We start from the raw sequence: 20133 nt of genomic DNA, 5'->3' as shown, positions 1-20133 counted from the left end.
GGGCCAGAAGTATACAGAATGGTGTCGTCTGCGTAGAGGTGGATCAGAGACTCACCAGCAGCAAGAGCGACCTCATTGATGTATACAGAGAAGAGAGTCAGGCCGAGAATTGAACCCTGTGGTACCCCCATAGAGACTGCCAGAGGTCCGGACAACAGGCCCTCCGATTTTACTCACAGAATTCTGTCTGCGAAGTTGTTGGTGAACCAGGCGAGGCAGTATTTTGAGAAACCATGGCTGTTGAGTCTGCCGATACGAATACGGTGATTGACAGAGTTGAAAGCCTTGGCCAGGTCGATGAAGACTGCTGCATAGTACTGTCTTTTATCGATGGCGGTTATGGTATCGTTTAGGACGTTGAGCGTGGCTGAGGTGCACCCGTGACCAGCTCGGAAACCAGATTGCACAGCGGAGAAGGTACGGTGGGATTCGAAATGGTCATTGATCTGTTTATTAACTTGGCTTTCGAAGACTTTAGAAAGGCCCGGGCAGGATGGATATAGGTCTGTACAGTTTGGGTCTAGAGTGTCTCCCCTTTTTAAGAGGGGGATGACCGCGGCAGCTTTCCAATCTTTAGGGATCTCGAACGAAACGAGAGATTGAGGCAGCAGGGTAAGCCTAGTGGTTAGAGCGTTGGACTCGTAACCGGAAGGTTGCAAGTTCAAACCCCCGAGCTGACAAGGTACAGATCTGTCGTTCTGCCCCTGAACCGGCAGTTAACCCACTGTTCCTAGGCCGTCATTGAAAATAAGAATTTGTTCTTAACTGACTTGCCTAGTTAAATAAAGGTTAAAAAAAAAACTAAAAAAACAGACTGGTAATAGGGAACAATGCAACAATGGCGCCGGATAATTTTAGAACGAGAGGTTCCAGATTGTCTAGCCCAGCTGATTTGTACGTGTCCACCCTAACCCCTGACCCCTTCTGACTGCAGAGCCTGCAACAACAGAGAGCTACCGACCTACAAGGTAAAAGTTGTTGAGATGGTTGCCCAAAACACATATGGTATCCAGACCCATTAAAAAGCACCTCTCAACCAAAACAAACTTTAGTCTGACTAAATTATACACAGGTTTTGTAGATTTCAAAAAATATTGTACCTTTTATTTATCTAGGCAAGTCGGTTAAGAAAGGATAGCCTTTAGCCATACCCTCATCCTCCTATGTTCCTCAGATGATGTAGAGGTTAAACCAGGCCCTTTGTGTCCCCAGGCGCTCTCATTTGTTGACTTCTGTAACCGTAAAAGACCTTGGTTTAATGCATGTTAACATCTGAAGTCTCCTCCCTAAGTTTGTCTTATTCACTGCTTTAGCACACTCTGCTAACCCTGATGTCCTTGCCGTGTCTGAATCCTGGCTCAGGAAGGCCACCAAAAATTCTGAGATTTCCATACCCAACTATAACATTTTCCGTCAAGATAGAACTGCCAAAGGGGGAGGAGTTGCAGTCTACTGCAGAGATAGCCTGCAAAGTTCTGTCATACTTTCCAAACAGTTTGAGCTTCTAATTTTAAAAATGAATCTCCAGAAATAAGTCTCTCACTGTTGCTGCCTGTTATAGACCCTCTCAGTTCCCAGCTGTGCCCTGGACACCATATCTGGACGTCCTATCTTCAGAGTTCGTTCTGTTAGGTGACCTAAACTGGGATATGTTTAGCACCCCGGTCATCCTACAATCTAAGCTAGACGCCCTCAATCTCACACAATCATCAAGGAACCCACCAGGTACAACCCCAAATCCGTAAATATGGGCACCCTCATAGATATTATCCTGACCAACTTGCCCTCCAAATACACCTCTGCTTTTTTCAACCAGGATCTCAGCAATCACTGCCTCAATGCCTGCATCCGTAATGGGTCTGCGACCAAACGACCTCCACTCATCACTGTCAAACGCTCCCTAAAACACTTCTGCGAGCAGGCCTTTCTAATCGACCTGAACCGGGTATCCTGGAAGGATATTGACCTCATCCCGTCAGTTGCGAATGCCTGGTTGTTCTTACAAAGTATTTTCCTCACTATCTTAAATAAGCATGCCCCTTTCAAAAAATGTAGAACTAAGAACAGATATAGCCCTTGGTTCACTCCAGACCTGACTGCCTTCGACCAACACAAAAACATCCTGTGGCGTACTGCATTAGCATCGAATAGCCCACGTGATATGCAACTTTTCAGGGAAGTTAGGAACCAATACACACAATCAGTTAGGAAATCAAAGGCTAGCTTTTCCAAACCTCAGATTTTCCACTTCCTGGTTGGATTTTTCTCAGGTTTTTGCCTGCCATATGAGTTCTGTCATACTCACAGACATCATTCAAACAGTTTTAGAAACGTCAGAGTGTTTTCTATCCAATACTAATAATAATATGATTATATTAGCATCTGGAACAGAGTAGGAGGCAGTTCACTCTGGGCACGCTATTCATCCAAAAGTGAAAATGCTGCCCCCTGCTCCCAAAAAGGTTAACAAACCTCCAGACGAGCTTCAATGCCATACAACTCTCCTTCTGTGGCCTTCAACTGCCCTTAAACGCTAGCAAAACTAAATGCATGCTTTTTAACCGATAGCTACCCGCATCCGTCCGCCCGACTAGCATCACTACTCTAGACGGTTCTGACTTAGAATACGTGGACAACTACAAATACCTAGGTGTCTGGCTAGACTGTAAACTCTCCTTCCAGAGTAATATTAAGCATCCTCAATCCAATATTAAATCTAGAATTGGCTTCCTATTTCGCAACAAAGCCTCCTTCACTCACGCTGTCAAACATACCCCCGATCCTCGACTTCGGCGATGTCCTTTACAAAATGGCCTCCAACACTCTGCTCAACAAATTGGATGCAGTCTATCACAGTGCCATCTGTTTTGTCACCTAAGCCCCTTATACTTCCCACCACTGCGACCTGTATGCTCTAGTTGCCTGGCCCTCGCTTCATACTCGTCGCCAAACCCACTGGCTCCAGGTCATCTACAAGTCTTTTCTAGGTAAAGCTCTGCTTTATCTCAGCTCACAGGTCACCATAGCAACACCCATCCATAGCAAGCACTCCAGCAGGTATATTTCACTGGTCACCCCCAAAGCCAATTCCTCCTTTGCCCACCTTTCCTTCCAGTTCTCTGCTGCCAATGACTGGAACGAATTGCAAAAATCATATCTCCCTCACTAACTTTAAGCATCAGCTATCTGAGCAGCTCACAGATCGCTGCAGCTGTACACAGCCCATCTGTAAAAAGCCCAGCTTCGATACTACGGCCTATTTATTGCCGTACCTCCTTACTCTAGTTGCACACACTGTAAATGGATTTTTTTATTTTGTTGTTGACTGTACGTTTGTTTATTCCATGTGTAACTCTGTGTTGTTGTTTTTGTTGCACTGCTTTGCTTTATCTTGGCCATGTCGCAGTTGTAAATGAGAACTTGTTCTCAACTGGCCTACCTGGTTAAATAAAGGGTTAGGGTTATATATATAAATCCATGGTTAAATAAAGGGTTAGGGTTATATAGATAAATACCTGGTTAAATAAAGGGTTATATATATAACTACCTGGTTAAATAAAGGGTTATATATATAAATACCTGGTTAAATAAAGGGTTATATATATAAATACCTGGTTAAATAAAGGGTTATATATAAATACCTGGTTAAATAAAGGGTTAGAGTTATATATATATAAATACCTGGTTAAATAAAGGGTTAGAGTTATATATATAAATACCTGGTTAAATAAAGGGTTAGGGTTATATATATAAATACCTGGTTAAATAAAGGGTTAGGGTTATATATATATATAAATACCTGGTTAAATAAAGGGTTAGGGTTATATATATAAATACCTGGTTAAATAAAGGGTTAGGGTTATATATATATATAAATACCTGGTTAAATAAAGGGTTAGGGTTATATATATAAATACCTGGTTAAATAAAGGGTTAGGGTTATATAGATAAACACATGACAATACAGCATGGTAGCAGCACAATATGGTAGCAGCACAACATGGTAGCAACACATGACAATACAGCATGGTAGCAACACATGACAATTCAGCATGGTAGCAGAACAATATTGTAGCAGCACAACATGATAGCAGCACAACATGGTACAAACACCTACTACCATTTTGCCTTCATCCTGTCTGTTACATGTGAACTAATGGCTCAAGAAGAATTTATGAATGTTTAAGGCTCAGCACAATGACTGTTCAGTGAGAATCAGCTGTTGTAACCTGTTCACATCTCTCTGTAGGGGAGTTTGAGCGTCTTCAGAAGGACTGTCCCAGTCTGCAGCAGGAATGTGAGTGTCTCCGTTCTGAGAAGACGACCCTGGTGAACAGACTACACGGACTGGAGACGGACCTGGACAGGTGGGTCTACACACTGCAGATGGGAAGGGGGGGGACGGACACCATAGCCGTCACACTAGACATGTTAGGTGGTGGGTTGAGGTCACTCCCACCCCTGCCTGTACAATGACATCCAACTAAAGGAAGTGGTCAGTTCTGCAAAGTGTTGCTTTTTCAGTGTTTAATAGTCACATGTACAGGGTTACAGGTGTTATTACAGGGTACAGTGTTTAATAGTCACATGTACAGGGTTGCAGGTGTTATTACAGTGTTTAATAGTCACATGTACAGGGTTACAGGTGTTATTATAGTGTTTAATAGTCACATGTACAGGGTTACAGGTGTTATTACAGGGTACAGTGTTTAATAGTCACATGTACAGGGTTGCAGGTGTTATTACAGTGTTTAATAGTCACATGTACAGGGTTACAGGTGTTATTACAGGGTACAGTGTTTAGTAGTCACATGTACAGGGTAGCAGGTGTTATTACAGTGTTTAATAGTCACATGTACAGGGTAGCAGGTGTTATTACAGTGTTTAATAGTCACATGTACAGGGTAGCAGGTGTTATTACAGTGTTTAATAGTCACATGTACAGGGTAGCAGGTGTTATTACAGGGTACAGTGTTTAATAGTCACATGTTCAGGGTTACAGGTGTTATTACAGTGTTTAATAGTCACATGTACAGGGTAGCAGGTGTTATTACAGGGTACAGTGTTTAATAGTCAAATCAAATCAAATTTTACACATGGTTAGCAGATGTTAATGCGAGTGTAGCGAAATGCTTGTGCTTCTAGTTCCGACAATGCAGTAATAACCAACAAGTAATCTAACTAACAATTCCAAAACTACTGTCTTATAGACAGTGTAAGGGGATAAAGAATATGTACATAAGGATATATGAATGAGTGATGGTACAGAGCAGCATAGGCAAGATACAGTAGATGGTGTCGAGTACAGTATATACATATGAGATGAGTATGTAAACAAAGTGGCATAGTTAAAGTGGCTAGTGATACATGTATTACATAAGGATGCAGTCGATGATATAGAGTACAGTATCAACGTATGCATATGAGATGAATAATGTAGGGTAAGTAACATTATATAAGGTAGCATTGTTGAAAGTGGCTAGTGATATATTTACATCATTTCCCATTATTAAAGTGGCTGGAGTTGAGTCAGTGTCATTGACAGTGTGTTGGCAGCAGCCACTCAATGTTAGTGGTGGCTGTTTAACAGTCTGATGGCCTTGAGATAGAAGCTGTTTTTCAGTCTCTCGGTCCCAGCTTTGATGCACCTGTACTGACCTCGCCTTCTGGATGATAGTGGGGTGAACAGGCAGTGGCTCGGGTGGTTGATGTCCTTGATGATCTTTATGGCCTTCCTGTAACATCGGGTGGTGTAGGTGTCCTGGAGGGCAGGTAGTTTGCCCCCGGTGATGCGTTGTGCAGACCTCACTACCCTCTGGAGAGCCTTACGGTTGAGGGCGGAGTAGTTGCCATACCAGGCGGTGATACAGCCCGCCAGGATGCTCTCGATTGTGCATCTGTAGAAGTTTGTGAGTGCTTTTGGTGACAAGCCGAATTTCTTCAGCCTCCTGAGGTTGAAGAGGCGCTGCTGCGCCTTCTTCACGTTGCTGTCTGTGTGAGTGGACCAATTCAGTTTGTCTGTGATGTGTATGCCGAGGAACTTAAAACTTGCTACCCTCTCCACTACTGTTCCATCGATGTGGATAGGGGGGTGTTCCCTCTGCTGTTTCCTGAAGTCCACAATCATCTCCTTAGTTTTGTTGACGTTGAGTGTGAGGTTATTTTCCTGACACCACACTCCGAGGGCCCTCACCTCCTCCCTGTAGGCCGTCTCGTCGTTGTTGGTAATCAAGCCTACCACTGTTGTGTCGTCCGCAAACTTGATGATTGAGTTGGAGGCGTGCGTGGCCACGCAGTCGTGGGTGAACAGGGAGTACAGGAGAGGGCTCAGAACGCACCCTTGTGGGGCCCCAGTGTTGAGGATCAGCGGGGAGGAGATGTTGTTGCCTACCCTCACCACCTGGGGGCGGCCCGTCAGGAAGTCCACTACCCAGTTGCACAGGGCGGGGTCGAGACCCAGGGTCTCGAGCTTGATGACGAGCTTGGAGGGTACTATGGTGTTGAATGCCGAGCTGTAGTCGATGAACAGCATTCTCACATAGGTATTCCTCTTGTCCAGATGGGTTAGGGCAGTGTGCAGTGTGGTTGAGATTGCATCGTCTGTGGACCTATTTGGGCGGTAAGCAAATTGGAGTGGGTCTAGGGTGTCAGGTAGGGTGGAGGTGATATGGTCCTTGACTAGTCTCTCAAAGCACTTCATGATGACGGATGTGAGTGCTACGGGGCGGTAGTCGTTTAGCTCAGTTACCTTAGCTTTCTTGGGAACAGGAACAATGGTGGCCCTCTTGAAGCATGTGGGAACAGCAGACTGGTATAGGGATTGATTGAATATGTCCGTAAACACACCGGCCAGCTGGTCTGCGCATGCTCTGAGGGCGCGGCTGGGGATGCCGTCTGGGCCTGCAGCCTTGCGAGGGTTAACACGTTTAAATGTCTTACTCACCTCGGCTGCAGTGAAGGAGAAACCGCATGTTTTCGTTGCAGGCCCTGTCAGTGGCACTGTATTGTCCTCAAAGCGGGCAAAAAAGTTATTTAGTCTGCCTGGGAGCAAGACATCCTGGTCTGTGACTGGGCTGGATTTCTTCCTGTAGTCCGTGATTGACTGTAGACCCTGCCACATGCCTCTTGTGTCTGAGCCGTTGAATTGAGATTCTACTTTGTCTCTGTACTGACGCTTAGCTTGTTTGATAGCCTTGCGGAGGGAATAGCTGCACTGTTTGTATTCGGTCATGTTACCAGACACCTTGCCCTGATTAAAAGCAGTGGTTCGCACTTTCAGTTTCACACGAATGCTGCCATCAATCCACGGTTTCTGGTTAGGGAATGTTTTAATCGTTGCTATGGGAACGACATCTTCAACGCACGTTCTAATGAACTCGCACACCGAATCAGCGTATTCGTCAATATTGTTATCTGACGCAATACGAAACATGTCCCAGTCCACGTGATGGAAGCTGTCTTGGAGTGTGGAGTCAGCTTGGTCGGACCAGCGTTGGACAGACCTCAGCGTGGGAGCCTCTTGTTTTAGTTTCTGTCTGTAGGCAGGGATCAACAAAATGGAGTCGTGGTCAGCTTTTCCGAAAGGGGGGCGGGGCAGGGCCTTATATGCGTCGCGGAAGTTAGAGTAACAATGATCCAAGGTCTTTCCACCCCTGGTTGCGCAATCGATATGCTGATAAAATTTAGGGAGTCTTGTTTTCAGATTAGCCTTGTTAAAATCCCCAGCTACAATGAATGCAGCCTCCGGATAAATTGTTTCCAGTTTGCAGAGAGTTAAATAAAGTTTGTTCAGAGCCATCGATGTGTCTGCTTGGGGGGGGATATATACGGCTGTGATTATAATCGAAGAGAATTCTCTTGGTAGATAATGCGGTCTACATTTGATTGTGAGAAATTCTAAATCAGGTGAACAGAAGGATTTGAGTTCCTGTATGTTTCTTTCATCACACCACGTCTCGTTAGCCATAAGGCATACGCCCCCGTCCCTCTTCTTACCAGAAAGATGTTTGTTTCTGTCGGCGCGATGCGTGGAGAAACCCGTTGGCTGCACCGCCTCGGATAGCGTCTCTCCAGTGAGCCATGTTTCCGTGAAGCAAAGAACGTTACAGTCACTGATGTCCCTCTGGAATGCTACCCTTGCTCGGATTTCATCAACCTTGTTGTCAAGAGACTGGACATTGGCAAGAAGAATGCTAGGGAGTGGTGCACGGTGTGCCCGTCTCCGGAGTCTGACCAGAAGACCGCCTCGTTTCCCTCTTTTTCTGAGTCGTTTTTTGGGTCGCTGCATGGAATCCACTCCGTTGTCCTGTTTGTAAGGCAGAACACAGGATCCGCGTCGCGAAAAACATATTCTTGGTCGTACTGATGGTGAGTTGACGCTGATCTTATATTCAGTAGTTCTTCTCGGCTGTATGTAATGAAACCTAAGATGACCTGGGGTACTAGTGTAAGAAATAACACGTAAAAAAACAAAAAACTGCATAGTTTCCTAGGAACGCGAAGCGAGGCGGCCATCTCTGTCGGCGCCGGAAGTAGAGGGTTACAGGTGTACAGGGTTACAGGTGTTACAGGTGTTATTACAGTGTTTAATAGTCACATGTACAGGGCTGCAGGTGTTATTACAGTGTTTAATAGTCACATGTACAGGGTTACAGGTGTTATTACAGTGTTTAATAGTCACATGTACAGGGCTGCAGGTGTTATTACAGTGTTTAATAGTCACATGTACAGGGTTACAGGTGTTATTACAGTGTTTAATAGTCACATGTACAGGGCTGCAGGTGTTATTACAGTGTTTAATAGTCACATGTACAGGGTTACAGGTGTTATTACAGTGTTTAATAGTCACATGTACAGGGTTACAGGTGTTATTACAGTGTTTGATAGTCACATGTACAGGGTTACAGGTGTTATTACAGTGTTTAATAGTCACATGTACAGGGTTACAGGTGTTATTACAGTGTTATATTGTCACATGTACAGGGTTACATATTAGGTTTCCAGCTCTGACATGCAGTGAAATAAAATAATGAAAATGGTAATAAAAATAATAGTATGGGGTGGGGGGGAATGACCATAGGGGAACAGCAGCATGATCATTGAGGAGGTGGGGGGAATGACCATAGGGGGAACAGCAGCATGATCATTGAGGAGGTGGGGGAATGGCCATAGGGGGAACAGCAGCATGATCATTGAGGAGGTGGGGGGAATGGCCATAGGGGGAACAGCAGCATGATCATTGAGGAGGTGGGGGGAATGACAATAGGGGAACAGCAGCATGATCATTGAGGAGGTGGGGGGAATGACCATAGGGGGAACAGCAGCATGATCATTGAGGAGGTGGGGGGAATGACCATAGGGGGAACAGCAGCATGATCATTGAGGAGGTGGGGGGAATGACCATAGGGGAACAGCAGCATGATCATTGAGGATGTGGGGGGAATGACCATAGGGGGAACAGCAGCATGATCATTGAGGAAGTGGGGGGAATGACCATAGGGGAACAGCAGCATGATCATTGAAGAGGTGGGGGAATGACAATAGGGGGAACAGCAGCATGATCATTCAGGAGGTGGGGGGAACAGCAGCATGATCATTGGGGTGGGGGTAATGACCAGGGGAACAGCAGCATGATGATTGGGGTGGGGGTAATGACCATAGGGGAACAGCAGCATGATCATTGAGGAGGTGGGGTGGAATGACCATAGGGGAACAGCAGCATGATCATTGAGGAGGTGGGGGGAATTGCCGTAGGGGAACAGCAGCATGATCATTGAGGAGGTGGGGGGAATGACCATAGGGGGAACAGCAGCATGATCATTGAGGAGATGGGGGAATGACCATAGGGGAACAGCAGCATGATCATTGAGGAGGTGGGGGGAACAGCAGCATGATCATTGGGGTGGGGGTAATGACCATAGGGGAACAGCAGCATGATGATTGGGGTGGGGGTAATGACCATAAGGGGAACAGCAGCATGATCGTTGAGGAGGTGGGGGAAATGACCATAGGGGGAACAGCAGCATGATCATTGGGGTGGGGGGGAATGACCATAGGGGAACAGCAGCATGATCATTGAGGAGGTGGGGGGAATGACCATAGGGGAACAGCAGCATGATCATTGAGGAGGTGGGGGAATGACAATAGGGGAACAGCAGCATGATCATTGAGGAGGTGGGGGGAATGACCATAGGGGGAACAGCAGCATGATCATTGAGGAGGTAGGGGGAACAGCAGCATGATCATTGGGGTGGGGGTAATGACCATAGGGGGAACAGCAGCATGATGATTGGGGTGGGGGTAATGACCATAGGGGAACAGCAGCATGATCATTGAGGAGGTGGGGGAATGGCCATAGGGGGAACAGCAGCATGATCTTTGAGGAGGTGGGGGTAATGACCATAGGGGGAACAGCAGCATGATCATTGGGGAGGTAGGGGGAACAGCAGCATGATCATTGGGGTGGGGGTAATGACCATAGGGGGAACAGCAGCATGATCATTGAGGAGGTGGGGGAACAGCAGCATGATCATTGGGGTGGGGGTAATGACCATAGGGGGAACAGCAGCATGATGATTGGGGTGGGGGTAATGACCATAAGGGGAACAGCAGCATGATCGTTGAGGAGGTGGGGGGAAATGACCATAGGGGAACAGCAGCATGATCATTGGGGTGGGGGGAATGACCATAGGGGAACAGCAGCATGATCATTGAGGAGGTGGGGGGAATGACCATAGGGGAACAGCAGCATGATCATTGAGGAGGTGGGGGAATGACAATAGGGGGAACAGCAGCATGATCATTGAGGAGGTGGGGGGGAATGACCATAGGGGAACAGCAGCATGATCATTGAGGAGGTAGGGGGAACAGCAGCATGATCATTGGGGTGGGGGTAATGACCATAGGGGAACAGCAGCATGATGATTGGGGTGGGGGTAATGACCATAGGGGGAACAGCAGCATGATCATTGAGGAGGTGGGGGGAATGGCCATAGGGGGAACAGCAGCATGATCTTTGAGGAGGTGGGGGTAATGACCATAGGGGAACAGCAGCATGATCATTGGGGTGGGGGAATGACCATAGGGGAACAGCAGCATGATCATTGAGGAGGTGGGGGAATGACAATAGGGGGAACAGCAGCATGATCATTGAGGAGGTGGGGGAAAATGACCATAGGGGGAACAGCAGCATGATCATTGAGGAGGTGGGGGAATGACAATAGGGGGAACAGCAGCATGATCATTGAGGAGGTGGGGGAAAGGAAAATGACCATAGGGGGAACAGCAGCATGATCATTGAGGAGGTGGGGGGAACAGCAGCATGATCATTGAGGAGGTGGGGGGATTAGCGGATTAGGTTAGTGAGAGTTGAGGGTGTGGGGGGGGGGACTTACACTACTCCAGGCTTACACTACTTACGGCCCTCGTCTGAGTGATTGAAGCAGAGAGGACAGGGCGTGGCTGGGGTTCTCTTCTTGGCCTTCCAGCGACAACTGGTGTTGTAGGTGTCCTGTCAGGCAGGCACTGGTCACCCAGTGGTGCGTTCAGCTGCACCTATCTCCCTCTGAAGTGCTCTGCGGCCCGGGGCGGTGGAGTTGCCGTATCAAAATGTGATGCAGTACGACAGTATGCTCTCTGGCGCTCCTGTAGAACACTGAGGGCCCTCTGGGATAGGCCGAATTTCTTCAGTGTCCTGAGATTGAGGAGTCGCTGTTGTGTGTTCATGTGGTTAGACATTTCAGCATCTCTGAGATGTGTACGCAGAGGAATTTTAACTTATTGACTGTGTCCACGGTGGCCCCATTGATGAGGATGGGGGGATGTGTCCAGCCTGGTTCCTCCTGAAGTCCACAATCCTCTCCTTTGTTTTGCTAACGTTGAAGGGAGAGGTTGTTTACCTGGCACCATACCGTCAGAGTGCCTACCTCCTGATGAGGTAGGCTGTCTCATCAGTGTTGGTGATCAGGCCTGTCGTGTCTGCGAACTTGATGATGGATTTGGAAATGCAGACCAGGGTTGCTGCAGACCAGGTTTCTCCCATTCTCTACAGTGAATTGGGGGTAGCCCCGACCCAGATCCTGAAACCGGGGTCAGGCAATTGTCAACCCAACACCTAGTAGTTACATCTAGAGATCTCAAATTCTGGGCACCTCCCTCTTCCTCTAGTCTGGTCACCCAACCAGCTGCTTTTCCAGGTGGAGCACAAAGCCTCCACCAGAACCACGCAGGGAAGCCCACCCTGTCTATATAATGGTTATTTAGGTTAACACCGAGATCCAGCTAAAGTCATAGTTCTGCCAAGTGTTCCATTTATATGTGTCAAATTCAGAGCTGTTTCCCACAGCACCTCCTCCATTCAGAGCTGTTTCCCACAGCACCTCCTCCATTCAGAGCTGTTTCCCACAGCACCTCCTCCATTCAGAGCTGTTTCCCACAGCACCTCCTCCATTCAGAGCTGTTTCCCACAGCACCTCCTCCATTCAGAGCTGTTTCCCACAGCACCTCCTCCATTCAGAGCTGTTTCCCACAGCACCTCCTCCATTCAGAGCTGTTTCCCACAGCACCTCCTCCATTCAGAGCTGTTTCCCACAGCACCTCCTCCATTCAGAGCTGTTTCCCACAGCACCTCCTCCATTCAGAGCTGTTTCCCACAGCACCTCCTCCATTCAGAGCTGTTTCCCACAGCACCTCCTCCATTCAGAGCTGTTTCCCACAGCACATCTCCATTCACAACTGTTTTCACAGGTAGGACAGTTTGTCCAGGTTTGGCACCGTCTCTCTGCTCTTCATGAACCAGGTTTTAGTGAGGGAGGTTTAACTTCTAGTTTCACATCAGATGTTCACTTCCCTGTATACAGACACACTGGGAAGAGTAAAAGGGACTTTTGCTGCCTCTGCTCTCTGTCAGTCCCCAAGTCTCTGCTGACACTCAACACCGTCCTGTCAGGACTGTTTCTCCTTCAACATAGGGTGTGGGGAAGGGGTGGCTGGGCTAGCAGGTATTTATTTGCTGTAGGTGTTTGTGAAAGAGGCGGATGGAAGGGGACTGTGTTCACTTTGCAAAATGAGATCAAAGTACCTCTCTCTGAGATACAACATTTGCAACGACTTCAGACTTCCGTCCGTATCCTGACATGATCTTCTGCTGTCCTCCCCTTGTCTTCCAGGGAGCCGACTGCCAGTCAGCAGCAGACTGAGGTGTTTCAGAAGATCCACCCTGTCTGGACTATGTCACAGTTCTGGACATGGTTTTATATTGTCTCTTTGTCCCCCTCAGTTCCAGGAAGCAGACTGCCAGTCTGAGCAGCAATCTGCAGAGTTTGGAGAAGTCCCAGGGAGAGATGCAGAGTAGACTGGGCTCACTGCAGGACCAACACCTCCAGGACGCTAACAAGCTGCAGTCACAGTTAATCCAGGCTGCTAGCAGGACACAGAGCCTGCAGAGAGAGGTATTATACAGGTCCCCTAAAGAGAGGTATGATACAGGTCCCCTAGAGAGAGGTATGATACAGGTCCCCCAGAGAGAGGTATTATACAGGTCCCCTAGAGAGAGGTATTATACAGGTCCCCCAGAGAGAGGTATGATACAGGTCCCCCAGAGAGGTATGATACAGGTCCCCAGAGAGAGGTATGATACAGGTCCCCCAGAGAGAGGTATGATACAGGTCCCCTAGAGAGAGGTATGATACAGGTCCCCCAGAGAGAGGTATGATACAGGTCCCCCAGAGAGAGGTATGATACAGGTCCCCAGAGAGAGGTATGATACAGGTCCCCCAGAGAGAGGTATTAACAGGTCCCCAGAGAGAGGTATGATACAGGTCCCCCAGAGAGAGGTATGATACAGGTCCCCCAGAGAGAGGTATGATACAGGTCCCCAGAGAGAGGTATGATACAGGTCCCCAGAGAGAGGTATGATACAGGTCCCCCAGAGAGAGGTATGATACAGGTCCCCAGAGAGAGGTATGATACAGGTCCCCAGAGAGAGGTATGATACAGGTCCAATAGAGAGAGGTATGATACAGGTCCAATAGAGAGAGGTATGATACAGGTCCAATAGAGAGAGGTATGATACAGGTCCCCCAGAGAGAGGTATGATACAGGTCCAATAGAGAGAGGTATGATACAGGTCCCCTAGAGAGAGGTATGATACAGGTCCCCCAGAGAGGTATGATACAGGTCCCCCAGAGAGAGGTATGATACAGGTCCCCTAGAGAGAGGTATGATACAGGTCCCCTAGAGAGAGGTATGATACAGGTCCCCTAGAGAGAGGTATGATACAGGTCCCCCAGAGAGAGGTATGATACAGGTCCCCCAGAGAGAGGTATGATACAGGTCCCCCAGAGAGAGGTATGATACAGGTCCCCTAGAGAGAGGTATGATACAGGTCCCCAGAGAGAGGTATGATACAGGTCCCCTAGAGAGAGGTATGATACAGGTCCCCTAGAGAGAGGTATGATACAGGTCCCCTAGAGAGGTATGATACAGGTCCCCCAGAGAGAGGTATGATACAGGTCCCCCAGAGAGAGGTATGATACAGGTCCCCAGAGAGAGGTATGATACAGGTCCCCCAGAGAGAGGTATGATACAGGTCCCCAGAGAGAGGTATGATACAGGTCCCCAGAGAGAGGTATGATACAGGTCCCCAGAGAGAGGTATGATACAGGTCCCCAGAGAGAGGTATGATACAGGTCCAATAGAGAGAGGTATGATACAGGTCCAATAGAGAGAGGTATGATACAGGTCCAATAGAGAGAGGTATGATACAGGTCCCCCAGAGAGGTATGATACAGGTCCAATAGAGAGAGGTATGATACAGGTCCCTAGAGAGAGGTATGATACAGGTCCCCCAGAGAGAGGTATGATACAGGTCCCCCAGAGAGAGGTATGATACAGGTCCCCTAGAGAGAGGTATGATACAGGTCCCTAGAGAGAGGTATGATACAGGTCCCCTAGAGAGAGGTATGATACAGGTCCCCAGAGAGAGGTATGATACAGGTCCCCAGAGAGAGGTATGATACAGGTCCCCAGAGAGAGGTATGATACAGGTCCCCTAGAGAGAGGTATGATACAGGTCCCCCAGAGAGAGGTATGATACAGGTCCCCTAGAGAGAGGTATGATACAGGTCCCCAGAGAGAGGTATGATACAGGTCCCCTAGAGAGGTATGATACAGGTCCCCCAGAGAGAGGTATGATACAGGTCCCCCAGAGAGAGGTATGATACAGGTCCCCCAGAGAGAGGTATGATAAAGGTCCAATAGAGAGAGGTATGATACAGTTCCCCCAGAGAGAGGTATGATACAGGTCCCCCAGAGAGAGGTATGATACAGGTCCCCTAGAGAGGTATGATACAGGTCCAATAGAGAGAGGTATGATACAGGTCCCCTAGAGAGGTATGATACAGGTCCAATAGAGAGAGGTATGATACAGGTCCCCTAGAGAGAGGTATGATACAGGTCCCCCAGAGAGAGATATGATACAGGTCCCCTAGAGAGAGGTATGATACAGGTCCCCCAGAGAGAGGTATGATACAGGTCCCCCAGAGAGAGGTATGATACAGGTCCCCTAGAGAGAGGTATGATACAGGTCCCCTAGAGAGAGGTATGATACAAACATGTATCTCACTTTCTGTTGCTTTTATCTCTCTCCCCCCCTTCTCTCCCTCTCTATCTGTCTATCCCCCCATAGTATGAGGACACTCAGAACTTGCTGTGTGATCTGAGGAAGTGTTGTGAGAGGACTGAGCAGGAGAAACGCTCCATCAACGAGGAGCTGGAACAGTGTAAAGTTAACCTCAAACTGCTGCAGGACAAGGGCAAGAATGTGAGTAGTGACCCCCTGACCCTACACAGAGGCCACCAATCTCTCTCGTCTTTGGTTCAGAGCCTGTACTGGATATGCTAAAGGAATCACAATGGGTGCTCTGGGACATCTATGTCTGTTATAAGAACCATTCATGATGTTCCTAATGTAATGTTATTTTTTGCAAGACATTTGACTGAGTCTTGGACAAGTCAGCATTGCCTGAGACAGAATGTCAGTTCCCTGCCTCCAGTTCCCCCCCCTCCTGCCTCCAGTTCCCCCTCTCCTGCCTCCAGTCTCTCCCTCCTGCCTCCAGTCTCCCCCTCCTGCCTCCAGTCCCCTCCTGCCTCCAGTTCCTGATTCCAGTTCCTGCCTCCAGTTCCCACCCTCCTGCCTCCAGTTCCCCCTCCTGCCTCCTTTTCCCCCCCTCCTGCCTCCAGTTCCCACCCCCTGCCTCCAGTCCCCCCTGCCTCCAGTCCCCCTCCTGCCTCCAGTTCCCACCCCTCCTTTCCCCTCCTGCCTCCAGTCTCCCCCTCCTGCCTCCAGTCCCCTCCCCCCTCCTGCCTCCAGTTCCCCCTCCTGCCTCCAGTTCCCCCTCCTGCCTCCAGTACCCCTCTCCTGCCTCCAGTCCCCCCTCCTGCCTCCAGTCCCCCTCCTGCCTCCAATTCTCCCCTCCTTTCCCCTCCTGCCTCCAGTCCCCCTCCTGCCTCCAGTCTCCCTCCTGCCTCCAGTCCCCCTCCTGCCTCCAGTCCCCCTCCTGCCTCCAGTACCCCTCTCCTGCCTCCAGTACCCCTCTCCTGCCTCCAGTACCCCTCTCCTGCCTCCAGTCCCCCTCCTGCCTCCAGTCCCCCCTCCTGCCTCCAGTCCCCCTCCTGCCTCCAGTACCCACCCTCCTGCCTCCAGTCCCCCACCTCCTGCCTCCAGTTCCCACCTCCTGCCTCTTCCTCCTGCCTGCAGTTCCCCCTCCTGCCTGCAGTTCCCCCTCCTGCCTGCGGTTCCCCCTCCTGCCTCCAGTTCCCCCCTCCTGCCTTCAGTCCCCCTCCTGCCTCCAGTCCCCCTCCTGCCTCCAGTCCCCCTCCTGCCTCCAGTACCCCTCTCCTGCCTCCAGTACCCCTCTCCTGCCTCCAGTCCCCCTCCTGCCTCCAGTCCCCCCTCCTGCCTCCAGTACCCCCTCTCCTGCCTCCAGTACCCACCCTCCTGCCTCCAGTCCCCCACACCCTTCCTCCAGTTCCCACCTCCTGCCTCCCCTCCTGCCTCCAGTCCCCCACCTCCTGCCTCCAGTTCCCACCTCCTGCCTCCCCCTCCTGCCTGCAGTTTCCCCCTCCTGCCTGCGGTTCCCCCTCCTGCCTGCGGTTCCTGCCTCCAGTTCCCCCTCCTGCCTTCAGTTCCCCCTCCTGCCTCCAATCCCCCATCCTGCCTCCAGTCCCCCTCCTGCCTCCAGTCCCCCCCTCCTGCCTCCAGTACCCCTCTCCTGCCTCCAGTACCCCCCTCCTGCCTCCAGTCCCCCCCCTCCTGCCTCCAGTCTCCCCTCCTTTCCCCTCCTGCCTCCAGTCCCCCTCCTGCCTCCAGTCCCCCTCCTGCCTCCAGTCCCCCTCCTGCCTCCAGTCCCCCTCCTGCCTCCAGTACCCCTCTCCTGCCTCCAGTACCCCTCTCCTGCCTCCAGTCCCCCTCCTGCCTCCAGTCCCCCTCCTGCCTCCAGTCCCCCTCCTGCCTCCAGTACCCCCTCTCCTGCCTCCAGTACCCACCCTCCTGCCTCCAGTCCCCCACACCCTTCCTCCAGTTCCCACCTCCTGCCTCCCCCTCCTGCCTCCAGTCCCCCACCTCCTGCCTCCAGTTCCCACCTCCTGCCTCCCCCTCCTGCCTGCAGTTCCCCCTCCTGCCTGCGGTTCCCCCTCCTGCCTCCAGTTCCCCCTCCTGCCTTCAGTCCCCCTCCTGCCTCCAATCCCCCATCCTGCCTCCAATCCCCCTTCTGCCTCCAATCCCCCTCCTGCCTCCAGTCCCCCTCCTGCCTCCAGTTACCCCCTCCTGCCTCCAGTCCAGCCCTCCTGCCTCCAGTCCACCCCTCCTGCCTCCATATCTCCCCTCCTGCCTCCAGTTCCCCCTCCTGCCTCCAGTCCCCCTGCCTCCAGTCCCCCTCCTGCCTCCAGTACCCCCTCCTGCCTCCAGTACCCCCCTTCTGCCTCCAGTACCCTACCTCCTGCCTCCAGTACCCCCTCTCCTGCCTCCAGTACCCACCCTCCTGCCTCCAATCGCCCCTTCCTGCCCCCCACCCTCCTGCCTCCAGTCCCTCCCTCCTGCCTCCAGTCCCCCACACCCTGCCTCCAGTTCCCACCTCCTGCCTCCCCCTCATTCCTTCAGTCCCCTGCCTGCAGTTCCCCCTCCTGCCTGCAGTTCCACCCTCCTGCCTCCAGTTCCCCCCTCCTGCCTTCAGTTCCCCCTCCTGCCTCCAATCCCCCTCCTGCCTCCAATCCCCCTCCTGCCTCCAATCCCCCTCCTGCCTCCAGTCCCCCCTCCTGCCTCCAGTCCCCTGCCTCCAGTCCCCCTCCTGCCTCCAGTCCCCCTCCTGCCTGCAGTTAACCCCTCCTGCCTCCAGTCCACCCCTCCTGCCTGCAGTTACCCCCTCCTGCCTCCAGTCCCCCCTCCTGCCTCCAGTCCCCTGCCTCCAGTCCCCCTCCTGCCTCCAGTCCCCCTCCTGCCTGCAGTTACCCCCTCCTGCCTCCAGTCCACCCCCTCCTGCCTGCAGTTACCCCCTCCTGCCTCCAGTCCACCCCTCCTGCCTCCAGTCCACCCCTCCTGCCTCCATATCTCCCCTCCTGACTCCAGTCCCCCTCGTGCCTCCAGTTCCCCCTCCTGCCTCCAGTTCCTGCCTCTAGTTCCCCCTCCTGCCTCTAGTTCCTGCCTCTAGTTCCCCCTCCTGCCTGCGGTTCCCCCTCCTGCCTCCAGTTCCCCCTCCTGCCTTCAGTTCCCCCTCCTGCCTCCAATCCCCCATCCTGCCTCCAATCCCCCTTCTGCCTCCAATCCCCCTCCTGCCTCCAGTCCCCCCTCCTGCCTCCAGTTACCCCCTCCTGCCTCCAGTCCAGCCCTCCTGCCTCCAGTCCACCCCTCCTGCCTCCATATCTCCCCTCCTGCCTCCAGTTCCCCCTCCTGCCTCCAGTCCCCCTCCTGCCTCCAGTCCCCCTCCTGCCTCCAGTACCCCTCTCCTGCCTGCCCAGTACCCACCCTCCTGCCTCCAATCGCCCCTTCCTGCCCCCACCCTCCTGCCTCCAGTCCCTCCCTCCTGCCTCCAGTCCCCCACACCCTGCCTCCAGTTCCCACCTCCTGCCCCCTCCTGCCTTCAGTCCCCTGCCTGCAGTTCCCCCTCCTGCCTGCAGTTCCACCCTCCTGCCTCCAGTTCCCCCTCCTGCCTTCAGTTCCCCCTCCTGCCTCCAATCCCCCTCCTGCCTCCAATCCCCCTCCTGCCTCCAATCCTCCCTCCTGCCTCCAGTCCCCCCTCCTGCCTCCAGTCCCCTGCCTCCAGTCCCCCTCCTGCCTCCAGTCCCCCCTCCTGCCTGCAGTTACCCCCTCCTGCCTCCAGTCCACCCCTCCTGCCTGCAGTTACCCCCTCCTGCCTCCAGTCCCCCTCCTGCCTCCAGTCCCCTGCCTCCAGTCCCCCCTCCTGCCTCCATATCTCCCCTCCTGACTCCAGTCCCCCTCGTGCCTCCAGTTCCCCCTCCTGCCTCCAGTTCCTGCCTCTAGTTCCCCCTCCTGCCTCTAGTTCCTGCCTCTAGTTCCCCCTCCTGCCTCTAGTTCCCCCTCCTGCCTCTAGTTCCTGCCTCTAGTTCCCCCTCCTGCCTCTAGTTCCCCCTCCTGCCTCTAGTTCCCCCTCCTGCCTCTTGTTCCCTCCTCCTGCCTCCAGTTCCCTCCTCCTGCCTCTAGTTCCCCCTCCTGCCTCTAGTTCCCCCTCCTGCCTCTTGTTCCCCCTCCTGCCTCCAGTTCCCTCCTCCTGCCACTACTTTCCCTATGGCCCCTCCATTCAGGTTTTTTTGTTTATTGATTAGTTTTCATTTTTTCTTTGTTTTCATTTCTTTGATTAGTTTAAAATATTGGTTATTCTATTTGATTATTCTCTCTGATCCCTCCCTCCTTTAGCCACCCATATTGCAGCCTGTCCAGGCCATTTTCATCGGCCTTATCCCGGCCTTGCTGTATTGGTGGTTCAGCCAGTTGTGGTAGAAAGGTACACCGTGTTCCTGTTGTGTTGTCTGTCATCTGTCTGTCATCTTCATCAGTATCATCCTCTCTAACCAACCAATCAATCAAATGTATTTATAAAGCCCTTCTTACATCAGCTGATA

The 20133-nt window shown here is 51.3% G+C and overlaps 1 protein-coding gene across 2 annotated transcripts in view; it reads left to right on the top strand.

Moving 5' to 3' along the window:
- The window catches only part of LOC112236526 (sarcolemma associated protein a), a 132780-nt gene that overhangs the window by 103544 nt on the left and 9103 nt on the right, over positions 1-20133 (top strand). Inside the window, exons 18-21 of one of the 2 annotated variants that reach the window (XM_042329550.1) lie at positions 4250-4367; positions 13277-13448; positions 15686-15820; positions 19928-20015. In XM_042329550.1, coding sequence (XP_042185484.1) covers positions 4250-4367; positions 13277-13448; positions 15686-15820; positions 19928-20011 — 509 coding nt within the window. In that variant the 3' untranslated portion in view covers positions 20012-20015. The remainder of the gene's footprint in view (positions 1-4249; positions 4368-13276; positions 13449-15685; positions 15821-19927; positions 20016-20133) is intronic. The other variant, XM_042329548.1, reaches the window with a different exon arrangement.

The sequence above is a fragment of the Oncorhynchus tshawytscha genome, linkage group LG02, assembly GCF_018296145.1.
Source record: "Oncorhynchus tshawytscha isolate Ot180627B linkage group LG02, Otsh_v2.0, whole genome shotgun sequence".
NCBI classification, from domain to species: domain Eukaryota; kingdom Metazoa; phylum Chordata; class Actinopteri; order Salmoniformes; family Salmonidae; genus Oncorhynchus; species Oncorhynchus tshawytscha.
The sequence above is the reverse complement of the archived record's forward strand: the minus strand, read 5'-3'. Positions and strand labels throughout refer to the sequence as shown.